The following is a 17,548-nucleotide window of genomic DNA, read 5'->3' as shown; positions in this document are numbered from 1 at the left end:
AAAATATATTCATCTTCTTTGTTACGTGTTCCGCCTTCAGCTTCGCTATGTGTGGTCCAGAATGATCAAACCCCTAACGAGGGTGAACTGCAGATTCAGGATATTGTAGTTTTGCAAGACTTGCAGGCTAATATGCTGCTAGGCATTTGCTTGCAATTCTGCCTTAGCTTCAGATATGTTTGCTTCAGGAGCTGCTCTGGTTGGACAGGAAGTTACCAAGCTATTATAAAACATCTCCAAATGCCTTCTAAAGGTTCGTAATTTACTCCGGAATCATGACTGGCTTTTATTATTGAGAAAATTTATGAATGCTTCAAATAGATTCTAGGGTTATTTCAGCAAGGTCACTAACTTTTAGCGGGAAACTTTCCGTTTTTTTTTTTCTCAGATGTGAAATGGGGTTGTTTACTTTAGTCAAAAGTAGTACTTTTAGTCACTGATATTGATAGAATGAGCAAAAACAATAACATGGACCCAGAAAGTTCTTTCATTTTCCGAACAGTTATTTTTTAATTATTTTTTTTTAAGTCCGATTTTTCAAATAAGGTGTGGTCTTGATGACGTCACAAATGATGCTCTTTGGTGCATCTTTGTACCGCGTTTCCACGTTATGATAATCAAGAAGCGAATTAAAATTGCGCTCTACGCTTGCTATCAACCGCATCGTTGCCAATACGCGTGAGTAAAGATGCGAATCAAATATTTTGCTCTGTGAATGGCAACACAGAATGGCATTTCATTATTTGTGATGTCATCGGCAAGAAATGTAAACAATGAAAGCGCACCAATTTAAATATTTTTTAAAAATATTAAACTTAAACAATTTAAAAAAAATGGTTAGATCCTATGTTTTTAAACATGTTCTTTCAGAATAAAATACTTTTAAAATTTGGGAAACGACCCCCATTGGCAGAAATTACGAACATTAGCGGCTAGGAACGTTTATTTCCAGAAACGTTTCGGAATTCTCTCTTACAATGTACAGAGCTTACAGAACGAGCTACTGCAAGTGGACGGAATCGATTTTAGAAATGCGTCACTTAAACATGACCTATAGAATCAACAGGAGCCCTAAGAGCTATTGGGATAAGCATCACGTGCTTCGGCTTAAGAGCAGGAGTTAAAATGGAGGGAACAAGTCCAATCATCGACTTAGCAAAAGCCGACCCAAAGACCCCAAGTCACATGACTCAACAACGACGAATGGTTGCCACGTTTTGCGTGAAACAAGCCAAAGAAACCTGACTTCTTCGAAAGCTTTGCTTTGAAATTGATCACGTGACTTGGGGTCTTGGTTTCACGAGTGAGCCGGTTGGTCGAAGCAAAAAGGTATTTGGTATGTAATCTAGCATGGTTAAATCACTTGGCGAACTGAGAATCGTGGCAGTTCTTTTTATATTTCATAGGTGTACTATTTTGACACGACGGAAAGATGTGTCGATGCGCATACGTAGGTCGATAGTCAGAAGTTTGGCACTTGGCCGCGCTCTCGTTTCAAAAGAGGCCATTTTCAAGAAGGCACCTTACTTCGAGGAAAAATGGTGAAAGAAAAAAAGGCCGCTATAAAAATCTCAACGCCAGTAATTTTCTTTTTTACTGGCTGACTGAAAGCAGTTACTTTACCTACTTGAACAATTAAATAAAGAGGAATCATAAAAAAAATATATATTTTTTACTTGCTGACTGAAAGCAGTTACTGTAGCTACTCGAACAGTTAAATAAAGAGGACTCACAAAAGAAAACTATATTTGAAGTACTTTCTTTTTCAGTCAACTTATTCTATCTAGTTCCTATTCTAATCGTGAGTATAAAAAATTTAAATTACGCACGTTATTTTTACAACAATAATAAATATAAACTAACTTCATCAGCAAACGATAAAGTATTACCACTTTAGAAATTTTTTAAAATCTCATTAGAAATTCGCGGTTCTAGAGTTTGAATGCGTCACCTTTTGTGGTGATTTGAAAAAATAGCCAGAGATGTGGAACGTTTCGATTTTGTAGGAAAAAGGCAGATTTCTCATTGGACAGGTGGTTGTTCTTGGTTGCACTTATTTCACCCGCCACTGGCGGGTGACTGCAGTTTATTTAAATTTCGAACAAACTATAACGTAACAAAGTTAATGTTGCAGACGATGATTAAATAATATTTACTAATAATAAAGCTCAAAGTTTGTCTGGATATCTGGATCTTTGTCGGGATATCTCTCTGTGACGCGTATAGCGCCTAAACCGTTCTGCCGATTTTCATGAAATTTGGTTCAAAATTAGTTCGTAGCATAGGAGTGAGCAACTTGACGTGATTTTTCAAAAAATCGATTTTGTTCTTTTTCTATTCCAATTTTACGAAAATTTTACCGAGCGAATTATCATAACATGAACTAATAAATTACAACGTGGAACCGTAACATGAGCGAGCAAATGAACATAGCAAATTGGCGAGAAATTCATCATCCATTATTTGTAAATATGAGCGAACCAAATGACCTTTTAATTTTCTACTTCGGGCAAAGCCGGGCGGGTACCGCTAGTTAATTCAATATTCGTAAAATTTTGGAAAAAAAAGTCATAGAGACTAATGTTGACTCAATGTTGCTAAACTCGTAGAGATCCTTCATCACAAAGGTCCTTTCTTACTACCCATCAAGTTTTAAGGTAATATATTCATTTCTCGTCTCTCGTACGTATGTACTGTAAAACATATCAAATCTCAGTTTTTAATCGGTAAGTATTTGCTAACTGAATAAATCTTTTTTTTTTCTCCCCGTATTCAATAGAAAAATAAATTACTCTGTACTAGGGCGGTTCAAAAATACACGTAAAAAAAGGTTTCTCCTAGATAACAGGACACCCCTCAATATTTTTAGACGAATAAATAGTAATATACTGGAATAATTTTAACTTCTTCTTTCGACTGAAAGAGGGAGCTCAATCCCCTCCCTCAAACTTCATAAGTATGAGGAGGGGGATTAAAGAAATATATTGAACTGAAAAACCAATGCATTGTAAAAATATTCCGAAACGTTACTGGGTATTCCCATGTTACTTTTCGGGATTTTAATGGTTTTTATCCACTTCCTGGAAAAACCCAGTATCATCGTCAAAAAGTTTCCTAAATTGCTACAAGTTTCACGAATGCAGACTTTTCACTGTTTTAAAAAAATATTTTTAGCTGCCAGTTTAAAAATTAACTGAGCGTATTTATTAAGTGTATCGGCTTCAGTGACGTTACGATTCATCCTGCTAATTAAGCTCTCAAAGGGAGCGAATAAGTATGGACTACGTTGCTTTGCAAGAGTTGCAGCCGAGTGAAATTCTCCTCAGCAATTTTGGCTTAGCTTTGGCCATGTTTGCAATACTGCTCTTGGAACTTCCTTAATAAATCAGGAAGATGACAGGCAATTTAGTAATGCCTTCCCAAGTTTACACTAATTTTCCAGAGACACGACTGACTTTTAACGGCAAGATTTCTGAATTTTTCAGGAAGCTTCCAAGATAATATCAAGAAGGTTACTGAATTTTAGCTGGAAACGTTCGTGATTTTTGTAAGGTATCTTACTGGCATAAATTGGACACATCAGCTGCCCATTATTTTGCGGGGAACGTTTCTGAATTGTTTTTACAGTGTGCTACATATTATAACATACTCGTACGCTAGTAATATGCATATAATACATTGCAATAAAATAATTATTTACAAAAAAAAAAAAAAAAAAACAGCTGGGGAAATTAAACGTTTCTTAATTTGTGGCATTTTCTACGCTACGGCTAATGTTAAATTAAGGGGTCATTGAGCACCCTCTTAAAATTTGAGTAAAATGTTTAAAGTTTTACAGCGTAATACTATTAGCAAATCTTAAAAAAATAGACGGTGTTGAAAAAAAGTTTTTTTGAACTACTCTACTCTGCACTTACCGTGGACCAGTAAGTCTCCTTTATAAGCGTCACATTATTTTCTGTGTCAAATTGCTTTCCTGTCCAAACATCACACTCAACATCCCTCACAAAGTCCTGAAAAATTGAGACAGAATGAAAATTGATTAGAGAAAGGAAAGAAAATGAGAATAATTGTATGACTTTTGGGGCTAAATGACCTCTAAGAAAATTACAAGGGAAAACTTTCCGTTTATATTATGTTTAAAACCCTTTTTGACCTCGGTACTCGAAAAATGTGTATCCATTTTGACACCAGAGTGAGTAACATGAAATTTCATCATTTTCAATATACATTACTGTAAGAATAACGTACATTTTAATTAATGCAATGTGTAACAACTTGTAAAAAGTACTCGGAAACAGCTCAACGAATGGAAAATCATTTATTTCATTTTCTAAATGTTTTTTTAAGAAACGAGGTAAAAGAAATATATCTTACTACTATTATATATGCGAAAGTTTGTCTGTATGGATGTTTGTTACTCTTTCATGCAAAAACTACTAAATGGATTTTGATGAAACTTTACAGTAATATAGCTTATGCATCAGAATAACACATAGGGTGTGTTTCGTCCCGTTATGGGGGGCAATAATATCTAATTTTCATACAAATTCTCTAATATGGGGGTGAAAAAATCCTTGCACATATTAACATTATGTGTCGATCGCAAGCTTTGATTTTTCTGCTGAAGATGGCGCCGGTTCGAAATTTCTAAGTAGAATAAAAAACGAGTTATAAGCTTTTTAGTTCCATGTTCGAAGGCTTTCCTCAACCCAATACAATATTTAGTTTATCATCTCAACTCCGTGGCTATAGCTACAATTGCTGTATTGTTGCCTATTTTTGCTTTTCATCTGACTGTTCAAGGCTTTTCTCAAGTCAAATCTCAAACTAGAATTTTTGCACAAGATTGGCGAAAAATAAAATGATTTGGCTGATAATTTTTCATTTTAATGCAACTTTGGTGTAATAAATGTTTTTTTTTTTTAAATTAATTTGTGCTTTTCTGGACATTTACTCATTATCCAATTGAATAGCAGGAATCTCGCTAAACGTTTTTTGGAGAAAAACTTCAATAGCTAAGTCATCTGACAGTTTTTTCAACCGTCACTGTTTTTGAAGCTAAAAACAACGTAATACCGTTTCTCGGTTTTCACCATGTAACCAAAATACCGCCGTTAAAAGAGTCTTTAAATATTTTATCAACATGTAAAATAATCCGCCAACTAAATTAAGCAAATCCATAAACAGTACAAAAACTTCCATAAATTTGTCTTTTTGCGCTGTTTTAAACAATTGCTAAATTTTACTACTTATTTTGGAAACATTTCGGCTGAAAATATGTTTCCTCGTTTTATAATCAGTAGAAGTATTTCAATACTTGGCGACAATATTTCTTGAACGAAAATTAGTAACACACAGTTCAAAGTAGGGAGGGGGAGCCTTATACAAGGTATCCCAAACCTATTTTTGGGTTAATTTGGTAAAATTTGATAATGTTTTAAATCGCAGAAAGAACCCACAACAATTTCCCAAAATATCTAAAGCAATTATAGGAGGATTACGGGAGGCTACATTTTCTTAAAATCAGTTTGTACGTCAATAGCCATATAGAGAAGGTTTTAGACTGTTCAAAGAAAAGAAAAAAAATCCTTAAATATATTATAAATGCGATAAGTGACTGCGTTTGTTTGTAATTCTTTCGTGCCTTAACTATTCAACCTCACTCGAATTGGAATTTTTAAGAATAACCCGTACAAACTTCCTCACTACTCTTAAATGTTTTCCTGATTTACGTGATTTTTTGGGTGTCTTTCCAGTTTCGCCGATAATTCATTTGCCCCCCCCTCCTCCTCCGTTTTTCAGTTTTAATCATCCTTTGATATACTAAAGGGGGGAGGGAGTTTTAAATGTCGGTGAAACTGGGGACAAACCATTTTTGGTAACGATTTGACACCTACCTGTGTTGACTATTAACCTGAATCGATTAAAATAATCTATATTAACGTGAGCGAAGCCGCAGGTAAAAGCTAGTTTAGTATAATTCAGGTTCTAATAATAATGTAATCTAAGAAAACAAGTAAAATGGCTAAATAAAACTTGCAGCTCGACAAACCTTTTTTTGTACGACAATTTACCAAACTTCTGCTTGCCCAGAATATACATATCATGTATGCAAGGGATGGGCACACTTCTAATTTTCACGAAATTTCACCTTCCACTAGATGTATTTTGCAACAATTATAAATATAAAATCAAAGGAACCCAAAAAAAAAGTCAAGTGAGAACAATAAGCAGTGTGATTGCTCAAAAAAAGGAAGGAAAACTTTATGCAACTTTTTTTCTGATCAAAGGCTGCTGCTGAAGTTGAGCTGCATCGTTGGTGTTGGTGTTCGATAAATGTGTTTCTGATTATATTTGCAAACTACGTTCTAAACGAAAATACAACAAGAGTACAAAGCTCAGAGGCGGATTCGGTCCCGCAAGATGGCGCCAACCTTGGCCTCCAAAGGGCGCGGGGGGAAAAAAAAAACGATGATACACAGGTTTACGAGTTTTTCAGAACAGAAAAAAAAGTGACGTGAAGTCGCACTGGTTTGCAAGCGAAATAAAATTTAAAAAAATGAATAAAACAACAAGGAAGTTACACCAAAAATAAAATAATAAATAAATTAAAAACAAAATATTTTTTTAATAAAAAAAGGTGTTCTGGCTTGAAGGCGCATCAGCCCGCGGGCCGGTGGGCCAGTCCGCCCTTGACAACGCTAAATGTGCATTTGACAATGAGTATAGATGCGATCATTTAAAAATAATCCCACGGCTCACCGGTCGATTGCGTTGTTGATTTTACATGAAATGATCTTGCATGTTTCTATAAGCATCAAAACTACCAGTAAGATTTGCAATTTGAATTTGATAAACAACAAAAAGATGCTGAATTACGACAGATGTTCAGGTTTCGTAGATCGTTCTAGCCCGTTTGCTCTGAACAGAGCGAGCGACAGATTCAAAAATATGATGCAGCTCTACGAGTTCTTCTTATTTATTACATCATTCAGGAATGAATAAGTAAAGTTCGTTTAAAAAAAAAAAACAAAAGTAGTTGTCCAGTCGATTTAGATATTAAAACCGCAAAGCATGATGTAGTCGTTGATAAGAGATTATATGTAGGGAGTGAAGACTTTCTTACATGAACCAAAGACCCCCAAGTCACGTGATACATTTCAAAGCAAAGCGTTGGAAGAAATCGGGTTTCTTTCGCTAGTTTCACGCTAAACGTCTCAACCATTCGTCGTTGTGGAGTCACGTGACTTGCAGACGTAGTCTCTGAATTTGCTAAGCCAATAATTGAACTTGCTACCTCCATTCCTGCTCTATGGATGTAGTTCTGATTTTTAGCCTATTTTCTCGTACAGGTTAACGGAATAAATAGCAAAGCTTTGGAAGAAATCGGGTTTCTTTCGCTAGTTTCATGCTAAACGTCTCAACCATTCGTCGTTGTGGAGTCACGTGACTTGCAGACGTAGTCTCTGAATTTGCTAAGCCAATAATTGAACTTGCTACCTCCATTCCTGCTCTATGGATGTAGTTCTGATTTTTAGCCTACTTTCCCGTACAGGTTAACGGAATAAATAGACACATGAAAGGGTGCGAAATTCATCTTAAAAATATCTCAAAGATCAAAAGTAAGTCAAAAGAAATAAAATAATGAAATCCCACCAAAAACATAAAATGTACACAAATGTAAGTTTCGCTTAAACCGTAAAAAGTTGTAAAATCTCATATAGAGCCTAATCAGTTGTTTTAGCTAGTATCTTGGAAAACACCTATTTAACAACCTTGTCATAAATAGTTTCCTATTAAGTTGCATTAACCTTGCAACTCTTATAGTGACCTTATCAATAATAGAGATTTTTATTTCTGTAATAAATGGACTTGGCAATCGCATGCCAACATAGCAGCATCTTACATGAAATACACCGCCAACTCAGTCATTTCCAGCCGAGGACTGCAGTTTCGTGCTTATTAGCACTCATCAGCACGGCATAGGAAAGTAACTGAGCTGGAGATAGAAAACCAAAATCGAGTTGAACCGAACCATTGCTTCGGTCACTCGTCTGGTCTGCGCTAATTCTATATTAGCTACCAGTTTGTTTCGCACTCTTGGCTTCCTTAAGAGGTTTTCCATCTCCAGCTCAGTCACTTTCCTATGCCGGGCTGATGAGTGCTAATAAGCATGAAACTGCAGTCCTCGGCTGGAAATGACTGAGTTGGCGGTGTATTTCATGTAATTCAGCTTTAGCCCTGGCTATCGGGCGGTAATTTACTGAATATAGCAGCGTCTACCTAGCGTTCTGGACGCTTTATTTGTGCTTGCTTACACATTGCGTATAGGATCGCCACACTGTAAAAACGATTCAGAAACGTTCCTGGAAAATAATAGGCAGCTGATGTGCCCGATTTCAGCCAGTAACATATCTTACAAAAACCAGGAACTTTTCCAATAACAGTCAGTAACCTTTCTGAAATATTAAGAAATCTCCATTATTGAAGCCAGTCGTGAACCTTCTAGAAAAATTAAATAGGTTTAATTTATTTGATTAAAACCTTCCTGATTTACCAAAAAAGCTCCAGAAATATTAGATCAACCACGGCCAAGCTACGTGAAAATTTCGAGCAAGAACCAAGCATATTCCTTGCCAGCAAGTCTTGCCTCGCCAAGCTGCAGCTATCCAGTGACTCATTTGCTCCTATTGGCAGCTTAGTCAATCCGGACGCGCCATAAACAATCTTAAGCCGATACACTTAATAAACACGCTCCGTCAATATTTAAACTGGTAGCAGAAAATATTTTTCACACCAGTGCAAGGTCTGCATTCGTGCATCTTTTAGGAATTCGGGAAACTCTTTTGCGAAGATGCTTGATTTTTTGGGGAAATAGGTGAAAACCTCTGAAATCACGAAACGTTCCACGGAAATAACCAGTAACGTTTCGGAATTTTTTTACAGTGCAGACGTCCCGGGTTGACTGGGACAGTCCCGGTTTTCAGACAAAATCCCGGTGTCCCAACCGGTTAACTTCATGTCCAGTTAAAAAATAAATTAAATTACCGATAACCAAAAAATTCTAAAAATAATTAACTAGGAAGGATTTTATAGGATAATTATTTTATCATGTGTAACATTGACTTGAAATATTCATGCCGGTTTATCTTGTGAGATTTTTACAGCAAGATTAAAGCTAAACGAACTGATGTGTGCATCACATGACTTCCTTTTACTCCAGTTTAATGTCATTCACTCATTACTGGCAATTTTAATGTGATTCAATAGTTTACTCTCTAAATATCAACAACAGTGGCCAAATTGAAACCAAATTAAAAAAAAAAAAAAACCTCGCCAGATTTGTCGCCAACTTGGCGACCAAAACACTGGCGATAGATCGCCAAGTGTCCGCAAAATTATAAAACCACTTGAGTTTACATCGAAATTAACAATGATTCCCCCCCCCCCCCAAAAGAGGCAAAAGACCCCCTTTAGAGCATACGAATGCAACCAAAAAGGAAGGTGCACAACTAGACTCCACTAAGAGTCTACGTACCAAATTTCAACTTTCTAGGACATACCGTTCTTGAGTTATGCGACATACATACGCACTTACAAACATACAGACGTCACGAGAAAACTCGTTGTAATTAACTCAGGAATCGCCGAAATGCATATTTCGCGTGTCTATACGTTCTTAGGCCATGTGTAGTCGAGACGAAAAAAAAAAAAAAAAAAAAAAAAACTCAACATTCATTCGGGGGTGAGTAAAATGGAAATTAAGGTAGATTTTTGAGTGAAATTTTTTTCGCCAATACAACACTTCCTTTTTTGTAAAAGGAAGTAAAAAGGCTTTCTAAAAATGTCCTTGATAATGAAAATTATATGTAAACTAGAAAATCGTCCGTCAATGTATGACGGGTGAAAATTGCTCCTACATTTGAACGAAGCCATTGGCTGTTTGGTGATATTTTGATAGTTGAAATTGTAACCCTAACTCCGGTGGATTAACCCTAAACTCCATTAGGTAGCGTTCATTTTTGACCATTTTTTCGTTTCTTCATTCCCCTGAAATGATACAGTCTTATTAGTAAAACTGTTAAGCTACCGGATCGAGTTCAGCCTTGTCACAATAAAGCCTTTCCCTGCATGTGAAACATTACCAAAGCAGTTTATCAAATTACCATGCCGTGGCGATAGTTTCATCGTTGAAACACCCGGGATATTCGATCATCGGCATTTTTTTTATATGAGGATGTTGTTAAGCTTTTTGTTCCTCATTCAAATTGTTTCTTCTTACTAAAATAACTTGTATATATTAACACGCAAGAAGTAAAATTTTTAAATTATCACTACCCTTGATTACAGGTCATTTCTCATAACCTTTGATTTAGGTTTACAATTAGACAATTAGTAAAGAATTGCCATGTAAAAGACTTTAAAAGCCAGCTAGGAGTGTGTATCTTTATGAATGCTCGTGACACTGGGGGGGGGGGGGCAATCCGGCGTCTTGTTTGAACATTATAGAAATCTGGCAAGCCTATGTATATTAGACCTGCTAGTCCTGTATTATATAAGCTCTCCAAATAGTAGATTATTCTATACCTGTTCATTTCGTGTAAACTAATATCGCCAAGCAGACTACATTGGCGACAACATTCCGGATATTATAAAAAATATTAACCAACAGAATTCGAACTAAAAGCTTACTAGTGATGATAATCCGTCTGGCGCCAGTTGTATCATTTGTGGCGATTTTGTTCGCCTGCGGCAGCGGAACAATTAAGTGTCAATTATTGCTACGTTCGTCTGCTTCCGTGCAATTTGCAAGTTACTATATTTAGTACAGAAATAAAGATTTCTAATATTGATACGATCTGTATAAACGTTGCAAGGAAACTTAATAGGAAACTATTTATGACAAAGTTGTTAATATGTGCTTTCCTGGATACTAAATAAAACAACTTCCTTGGTTTTACAATTACTTAATCTTTTGGCGTCAAGAAATTTGGCGACAATTAGGAAACCTGCTAAGAATCCCGGTTTTCATTATGAAATGAAACAATGACAAACTCACACTGACTTTTTTTTATATCAAGAGTCCTCCGTATGTTGGTTGACTAACTAGCAGTAATATAACGCGGCTGTAAAACTTTGCTACGTGTCTGAAATTTTGGAATGGTTAAATTTTCCCTTTTACTACGTGCAAGTTACCCTTTGGCACGGTGGTGGTCAAAATTATAAGGCCAAAAGGAAAAACCACCACATCTTCGCTGCATTTGGTCAAAGAGTTATGTAGATTTTATGACTAGTAACTAACAGTAAATAAAACTTTTTTTATAAACTTTATTAGAAATACAAAGGTGTTTCTCATTTGTAGAAGGAAGACAATCATGTGATGTGGACAAAATTTTTCAGGACAATTAGATTTGTGTGTTCTAAAAAGCTAAATTTGCATATTTTTTGCTCTGCAAACGGCGCTACATAACAATATAAATGCTTTAAGCGGTTGGGAAAGTCACATTCTGTTTTTACGGTCTTCCCGCAAGGCACAAAATTTAAGAATTTGAGAAAAGAAAAGTGGTTGCTTGAAAAATCTCACGACGTAGTGTATGTCAAATGGCAACAAATTTGAAAAGATAGACATAGGTCATTTAGAGCTTTTTCAAAAATTCCGGAAAATAAGGTCGACAAAGACAAAACGGTTGGAAATCTTCCGCGTGTTTCTGTGTGTGAAACTAATGATGATAAGACGAACTCTTGCTTCAAAAAAAAAAAAAAAAAAAAACATCAAAAGATATTGGATGATAATTATTCAAACTACGATGCAGTTCTCTAGCTATTCAACATCTTTTACAAAAAGAGAAAAAGTTTCAATATGTGAAACTACAGTCTATTCCCGCTACAACGCGATCCGACTTACGCGAAATGGCTATAACGCGATTTTTTCCCAGGTAAAGAATTTTATTCCTAACGCGAATTCTTCACCCGTAACATGAAAAATTTCCGAAGGGAATCGCGGTTTTTTCGTGAATGGACCTTCATTCCTTTGGCATCGCTGAGGGCGGAAGTTCCCACACCATACTAGTCTAAACATCCCTTATACAAATAACTACTCCTCATTTTCCATTTATTTTTTTCATTCTATATGGGAAAGTTGATGAAATATAATGACACCTAAGAGCGCTGTTTCATTTAAAGTTTGTAAAGATAGAAGGAAAAAGAGAATGTTTCAACAACTATAGTGCATTTATCTTACTACATAATGTACGTACCGTAGTGGTTTATTTTATGTCTTCCTTTCCATTGATGATTGATTTTGTGCATCGTAGCAGTTTTTTATGTTAAATAAAACGTTTTTTTTAAAATAAAATAAATAAAAATTCATTTTTTTTTTGTTTAAGAAAAAGTAATGTAGTATAGTTAAGAAATAGTTTTTAACAGTTTGAAGTGGTGTTTACAAGTGTCTTTAATCGTATGGGTATGTTTATAAAAGTTTTTACACATAGCCTTTTCCACAACGCGAAATTTCCATTTACCCGAAGGGTCTTGGAACGCATCTCTCGCGTAAGTCGGGACTCGACTGTAATGTCATGACAGACTCTTAAAAAAGTTCATAAGGGACCAAGGGTTGAGCGTGCCAAAAAATGAGTTGTTAGGGTAAAAAGTGGGAAAATGGGATGTTTTCCGAAGAGAAAAAGTTGAATTAGGATGGACTAGATGGCTTTTGCTACTTCTGGTACGCGATCTCTGAGAAGGAAAAAAAAAATCTCAAGGCGTATATTTGGAGGTGACTCAGTAATGGTCTGAGGAAGTTTCGCAACGGACGGAAACTATACCAATATTTTTTGCAGAATGAATTCGGATAGTAATGTTGATGTACTGAGCAATATATTTTAAACCATAATCACTGTTAATTACTATTTGTTCCAACAGAATAATGCCTATTTACATGTTTCTCAAACCTCAAAATCACTGCTTGATGCTCATTTCGTGAAATTATTGTACTGGCAGGACACAAGGCTCGGGTTCGATCTAAGTTTAATGAAAACTTAGTGAGACATTCTGGCTCCCGAAGTATGCAAAAATGGTATTCAAAACCGAAACAAGCACGAGATGACTTTTTCCATTTTCTCCATGGAAAAAGTCAAGAAAAAAGCTTCTAGGAACGTTCTTCAACTTCCTTGACATCCAGACTGGTAAAGGTGATTGAAAAAAAGTTTAGTATTATAGATTACTCGAGTTTTCAGGGCGAAACGCTCGTTGTCCTTATGGTTTTGTCCAGTATTAACAATGACATCTTTTTTACTAATCACGGCGAAACATTTGTCTCTTATTTTCAAATGACCTGCATTCTACAGTGATATCTTGCATAAAAAGGCATTTGGTGTATAAACTTCATTGAATTATTTCAGAAATATTTTCTTTTTCTGGGCAATTCTTTTGCTATTCATATAATTCTGACCATCACTGTAGTTATACCTGAATGTTGGTTTGAAGTTGTTGAGATATGTGTTCCTCCATCGTAATATTCAATGCAAGACAACAAATTATAGAAATATTGTTATGCTCTGAAACAAACATACAGGTGTTTTTACATTTTTTTTTTCGTTTTAAATTTGGAAGGCAGTAATTCTCACAACTTAACGCTCCCGTTAGAATATATCTCTTGTCTATGACAATAGTGTCACTTGTCAAAAATTTAAAAAAAAAAAAAAGAAGAAGAAGAATAAAAATAAAAAAGTAATAATCAGTGATTAAAACTCTGATCTTAACGTGCCTTCCTGCCACTTTGCTGTCAGAGTTAGATCACTGTTAAAAATTCTTCTAAAGAAAATTACGGTTACGAAGTTTTTTGCTATAGTGAAGTTACCACACATACCGTTCCTTTATACTCTGTGTTGTTGCTTTCCATCTCAAAAACCTGTTCTGGAGATGCCATTTTGATGAATAGATCCCCTACTGATTTGTCAAAAAATGTTTTTGGTTTGATTGGTTCGATGAAACACTTTCCTGTTGGTTTATGGGTGGTGTATACAAGACCTGATGAAGAAAAACAGAAATTTGCATCAAAACAGCACAGCTAAATTGTGTTTATAATTTACAGGGTGTCCTAAAATAAACTGACTGATTTCATAAATTTATAACAGGAAAACGGTTAATGATAAAAAACAAATTCTTGCGAAAAATTCGTGTGGTGAACCGTAAATCCCCCCTCCCCCCCCGAGTTTCAAATTTTAGTTCAAATTTTTTCAATCAAACTTATTTCAATAGATGGCGCTGCAGATAGTAAGCCCTTAAGCCAAAAAGGAATGATTTCATAAATTTATAACAGGAAAACGGTTAATGATAAAAAACAAATTCTTTCAGAAAATTCGTGTGGTGAGCCGTAAATTCCCCCTCCCCCGAGTTCCAAATTATAGTTCAAATTTTTTCAATCAAACTTCTTTCAATAGATGGCGCTGCAGATAGAAAGTTCTTAAGCCAAAAAGGAATGATTTCATAAATTTATAACAGGAAAACGGTTAATGATAAAAAACAAATTCTTGCAGAAAATTCGTGTGGTGAGTCGTAAATTTCCCCTCCTCCCGAGTTCCAAATTATGGTTCAAATTTTTTTTCAATCAAATTTTTTTTAATAGATGGCGCTACAGATAGAAAGTTTTTAAGCCAAATTGAAATTCATCGATTTTTCCTCCGATTGCGACATGTGGTTGCAGCTGGTAGTAGACATTTTGAAAATACTGTTATGTAATTTTGTTTAATAAAAACATTTTTTGGAAAACTATGATGTAATTTTCTATCTTTCTTTGATTTACGGTCTTACGATCTGCAGCGCCATCTGTTAGGAAATTCTTGAATTAAAACTTGGAACTCTCGGGGACAAAACTTACGGTCCTCCACATGAATTTTCTGCAAGAATTTATCCTTTATCATTAATCGTTTTCTTGTTATAATTTTTTGAAAACAGTCAGCCTATTTCAGAACACCCTGTGTGTAGCAAGTTAAAGAATTCAATAAAAAGTTATTCGTGGAACTTTTAATATAAGACACATCGTGCTTTCAAGAACAAATGTTTTCACCATTGAAAAGGTGTTGTTATTGTTGGTGCCAGCTAAGCTGGTAATTTGTGTGTTCCACTTCACTTTTTCAACTGTACCGTAATATGGTGTGAAGTTCGACTTCCGCAGTACACACATCCAGGGCCTGATTACTGCACAGGCCTACTACGCCTGAGCCTGGGGCCCCCTCTTCTTAAGGGGCCCCAAATTACTTAAAGAATTATGCATCGCATTACTACTATACAAAAAATACACACATTTTTAAATAATAGCCTTCATGGGGCCTCAAAATTATTGTGGGCCTTGGGCCTCACTTTTAGTTAGTCGGGCCATCCACACATCCCATAAGGATCGATTCAACTGGTGTTGAATCATTTAGTAAAGTAGGCTCATTTATACGAACTTATTTTTTAACCCTTAAACCGTGAGATGGGAGGTCTTACAGAAGAATAAGGTTTTTGTGTTCAAACGCTCTCCAGTGATTAGATATACGAGGCTTGTTTTTAAAGTAAGGTCCGTTTAGAAATAAAAACAAGAACGAGTATAGATAGAGCAAAGACATTTATTGCACAAAAATCAACCACCCTTACACTATATTTTGACATTGCTCCAGTGATTTTCCAAGCATTTGTCATAGCGTGGTACAGGTTTTTGTATACCTATCCGCACAAATTTGCCGCCTGTGTAGACGACCATGAGAACTCTTACAGGGCTTTGGCTGGGACGTTTTTGAACATCCTCTGGTCTGCCCCCACTTCGCTCGCAGCAACTTTCATATGTTTCGGCGTCTAAAGTCTTTCCTAGGTGGTCTGTAGCACAACAGCAATAATGAGCTCAGAGAACATGTTACCCCATGGTTGACTACACAGGCGGCAATTTTCTACGAATAGGTGTACAAAAACTTGTACCACGCTATGACAAATGCTTGGAAAATCACGGGAGCAGTGTCGAAATGTAGCGTAAGGGTGGTAGATTTTTTTTTTTTGCAATAAATGTCTTTGCTTTATCTGTTCTCGTTCTTTTTTAATTTCAAAACGGACCTTACTTTAAAAACGTCCCTCGTATGCCTTTATATGTAATGTACGTCACTTACCGTAGGGGTGCTCCTCCCTCCAAGTTCGAGGGCGCAAATCCCTCCCCCCTCCAAATTTTTCTCAACCCTCCTTACCTTTTTTATTCTTTAGCTCAATTTCTTGCTTTTTTTATTGTTTAAAAATATTTTTTATTTAATTTATATTCGTTTTTTAAAATTTATTTTTAATTATTATTATTATTTCTTTAGAAAAGTTATGTTCTACGCCAAAGACACACATACACACAATCTAAATGAATAAATGAAATTAAATATAAACAGCATAAAATAAAATAAACAATTAAAATTAAAAATAAATCAATAAATAAATTTAAATAAATCAATTAGTAATTGAAATATCCCCTCCCCCAACTTTTGACGGCGCAACTTGCGCCATAATCCCTCCCCCCCTGCAGGCACCCCTAACTAACTATACTGTTTAAATAGCACTTATGTAACTAAATAATACAAAAATCATAGGGAAATTTCCTACCTACTTTGATAAATTTTGTAAGGTGCTTAAGAAATACAATTTTGGAGTTATGTACACCCAAACTTGCCACTTGTTAATGCAAAAGAATCACTTAATCAGTAAAGGGTTAAAGCTTAATTCATATCAACATCATGATTAATTTTTAATGCAAATCCACTGAAATGATTCGAGTTTATAGGCTGCTTTTTGTAACTTCTGATTTATAGAGAGGCAAAACGTTTATAATTAAAACTAAAATATATAAATTTAATAGTTATGAGCCTAAAACGATGCTCTGTATTCTTTTTCATAGCTATCATATAGCTCTTTTTAAGTTTTTTCAATTTAGAGTATTAATAACTTATTGGGCGGAAAAGTTTTGTAAAGCATTGATCTGAAACGAAATATGACCAATCAGACCGCCAGCTCAGTCATTTCCAGCCGAGGACTGCAGTTTTATGCTTATTAGCACTCATCAGCTCGGCATAGAAAAGAGGACTGATCTGGAGATGGAAAACGTTTTAAGGAAGCCAAGAGTGCCAAACAAACTGGTAGCTAATATAGACTTGGCACATGACTGAGCTGGCGGTGTATTTCATGTATTTCTGCTTTGGTCCAACTATTGGACGGTAATTTACTGAATATGACCAAATAGGTTTGGTGCTAAAATTAATGAAAAACCAACGTAGATAAAGCACAAATTCTCTAGAAAATACATATTTAGCTACTTCAAGACTTCCACGAAAGTACACAGAGAACAGGTGGTGAAGCTCAGTTCTCTCTTGACTTTTGTGTTGTGAGGTGTGTTTTTTGAACTGATGCTCCCCTTTAACCTTGAAACTGTATTTTTCTTGAGAATTTGCTTAATCTACGTTGATAATTAATTTTATTCCTGTTGACCTGGAATGCTTAGCAATTTGGCAAACGACAGGAATTTTGAAAAGGTATAATATTGTGA

At 35.5% G+C, this 17,548-nt stretch overlaps 1 protein-coding gene across 1 annotated transcript in view; it reads right to left on the bottom strand.

Moving 5' to 3' along the window:
- Window positions 1–17,548, bottom strand: part of LOC129228709 (uncharacterized) — a 68,490-nt gene that overhangs the window by 27,844 nt on the left and 23,098 nt on the right. The window contains exons 8-9 of the mRNA XM_054863393.1: window positions 13,868–14,028; window positions 3,918–4,013 (exon numbers count right to left, since the gene is read on the bottom strand). Coding sequence (XP_054719368.1) covers window positions 3,918–4,013; window positions 13,868–14,028 — 257 coding nt within the window. The remainder of the gene's footprint in view (window positions 1–3,917; window positions 4,014–13,867; window positions 14,029–17,548) is intronic.

The sequence above is a fragment of the Uloborus diversus genome, chromosome 8 (genome assembly GCF_026930045.1).
Source record: "Uloborus diversus isolate 005 chromosome 8, Udiv.v.3.1, whole genome shotgun sequence".
Taxonomy (NCBI): domain Eukaryota; kingdom Metazoa; phylum Arthropoda; class Arachnida; order Araneae; family Uloboridae; genus Uloborus; species Uloborus diversus.
The sequence above is the reverse complement of the archived record's forward strand: the minus strand, read 5'-3'. Positions and strand labels throughout refer to the sequence as shown.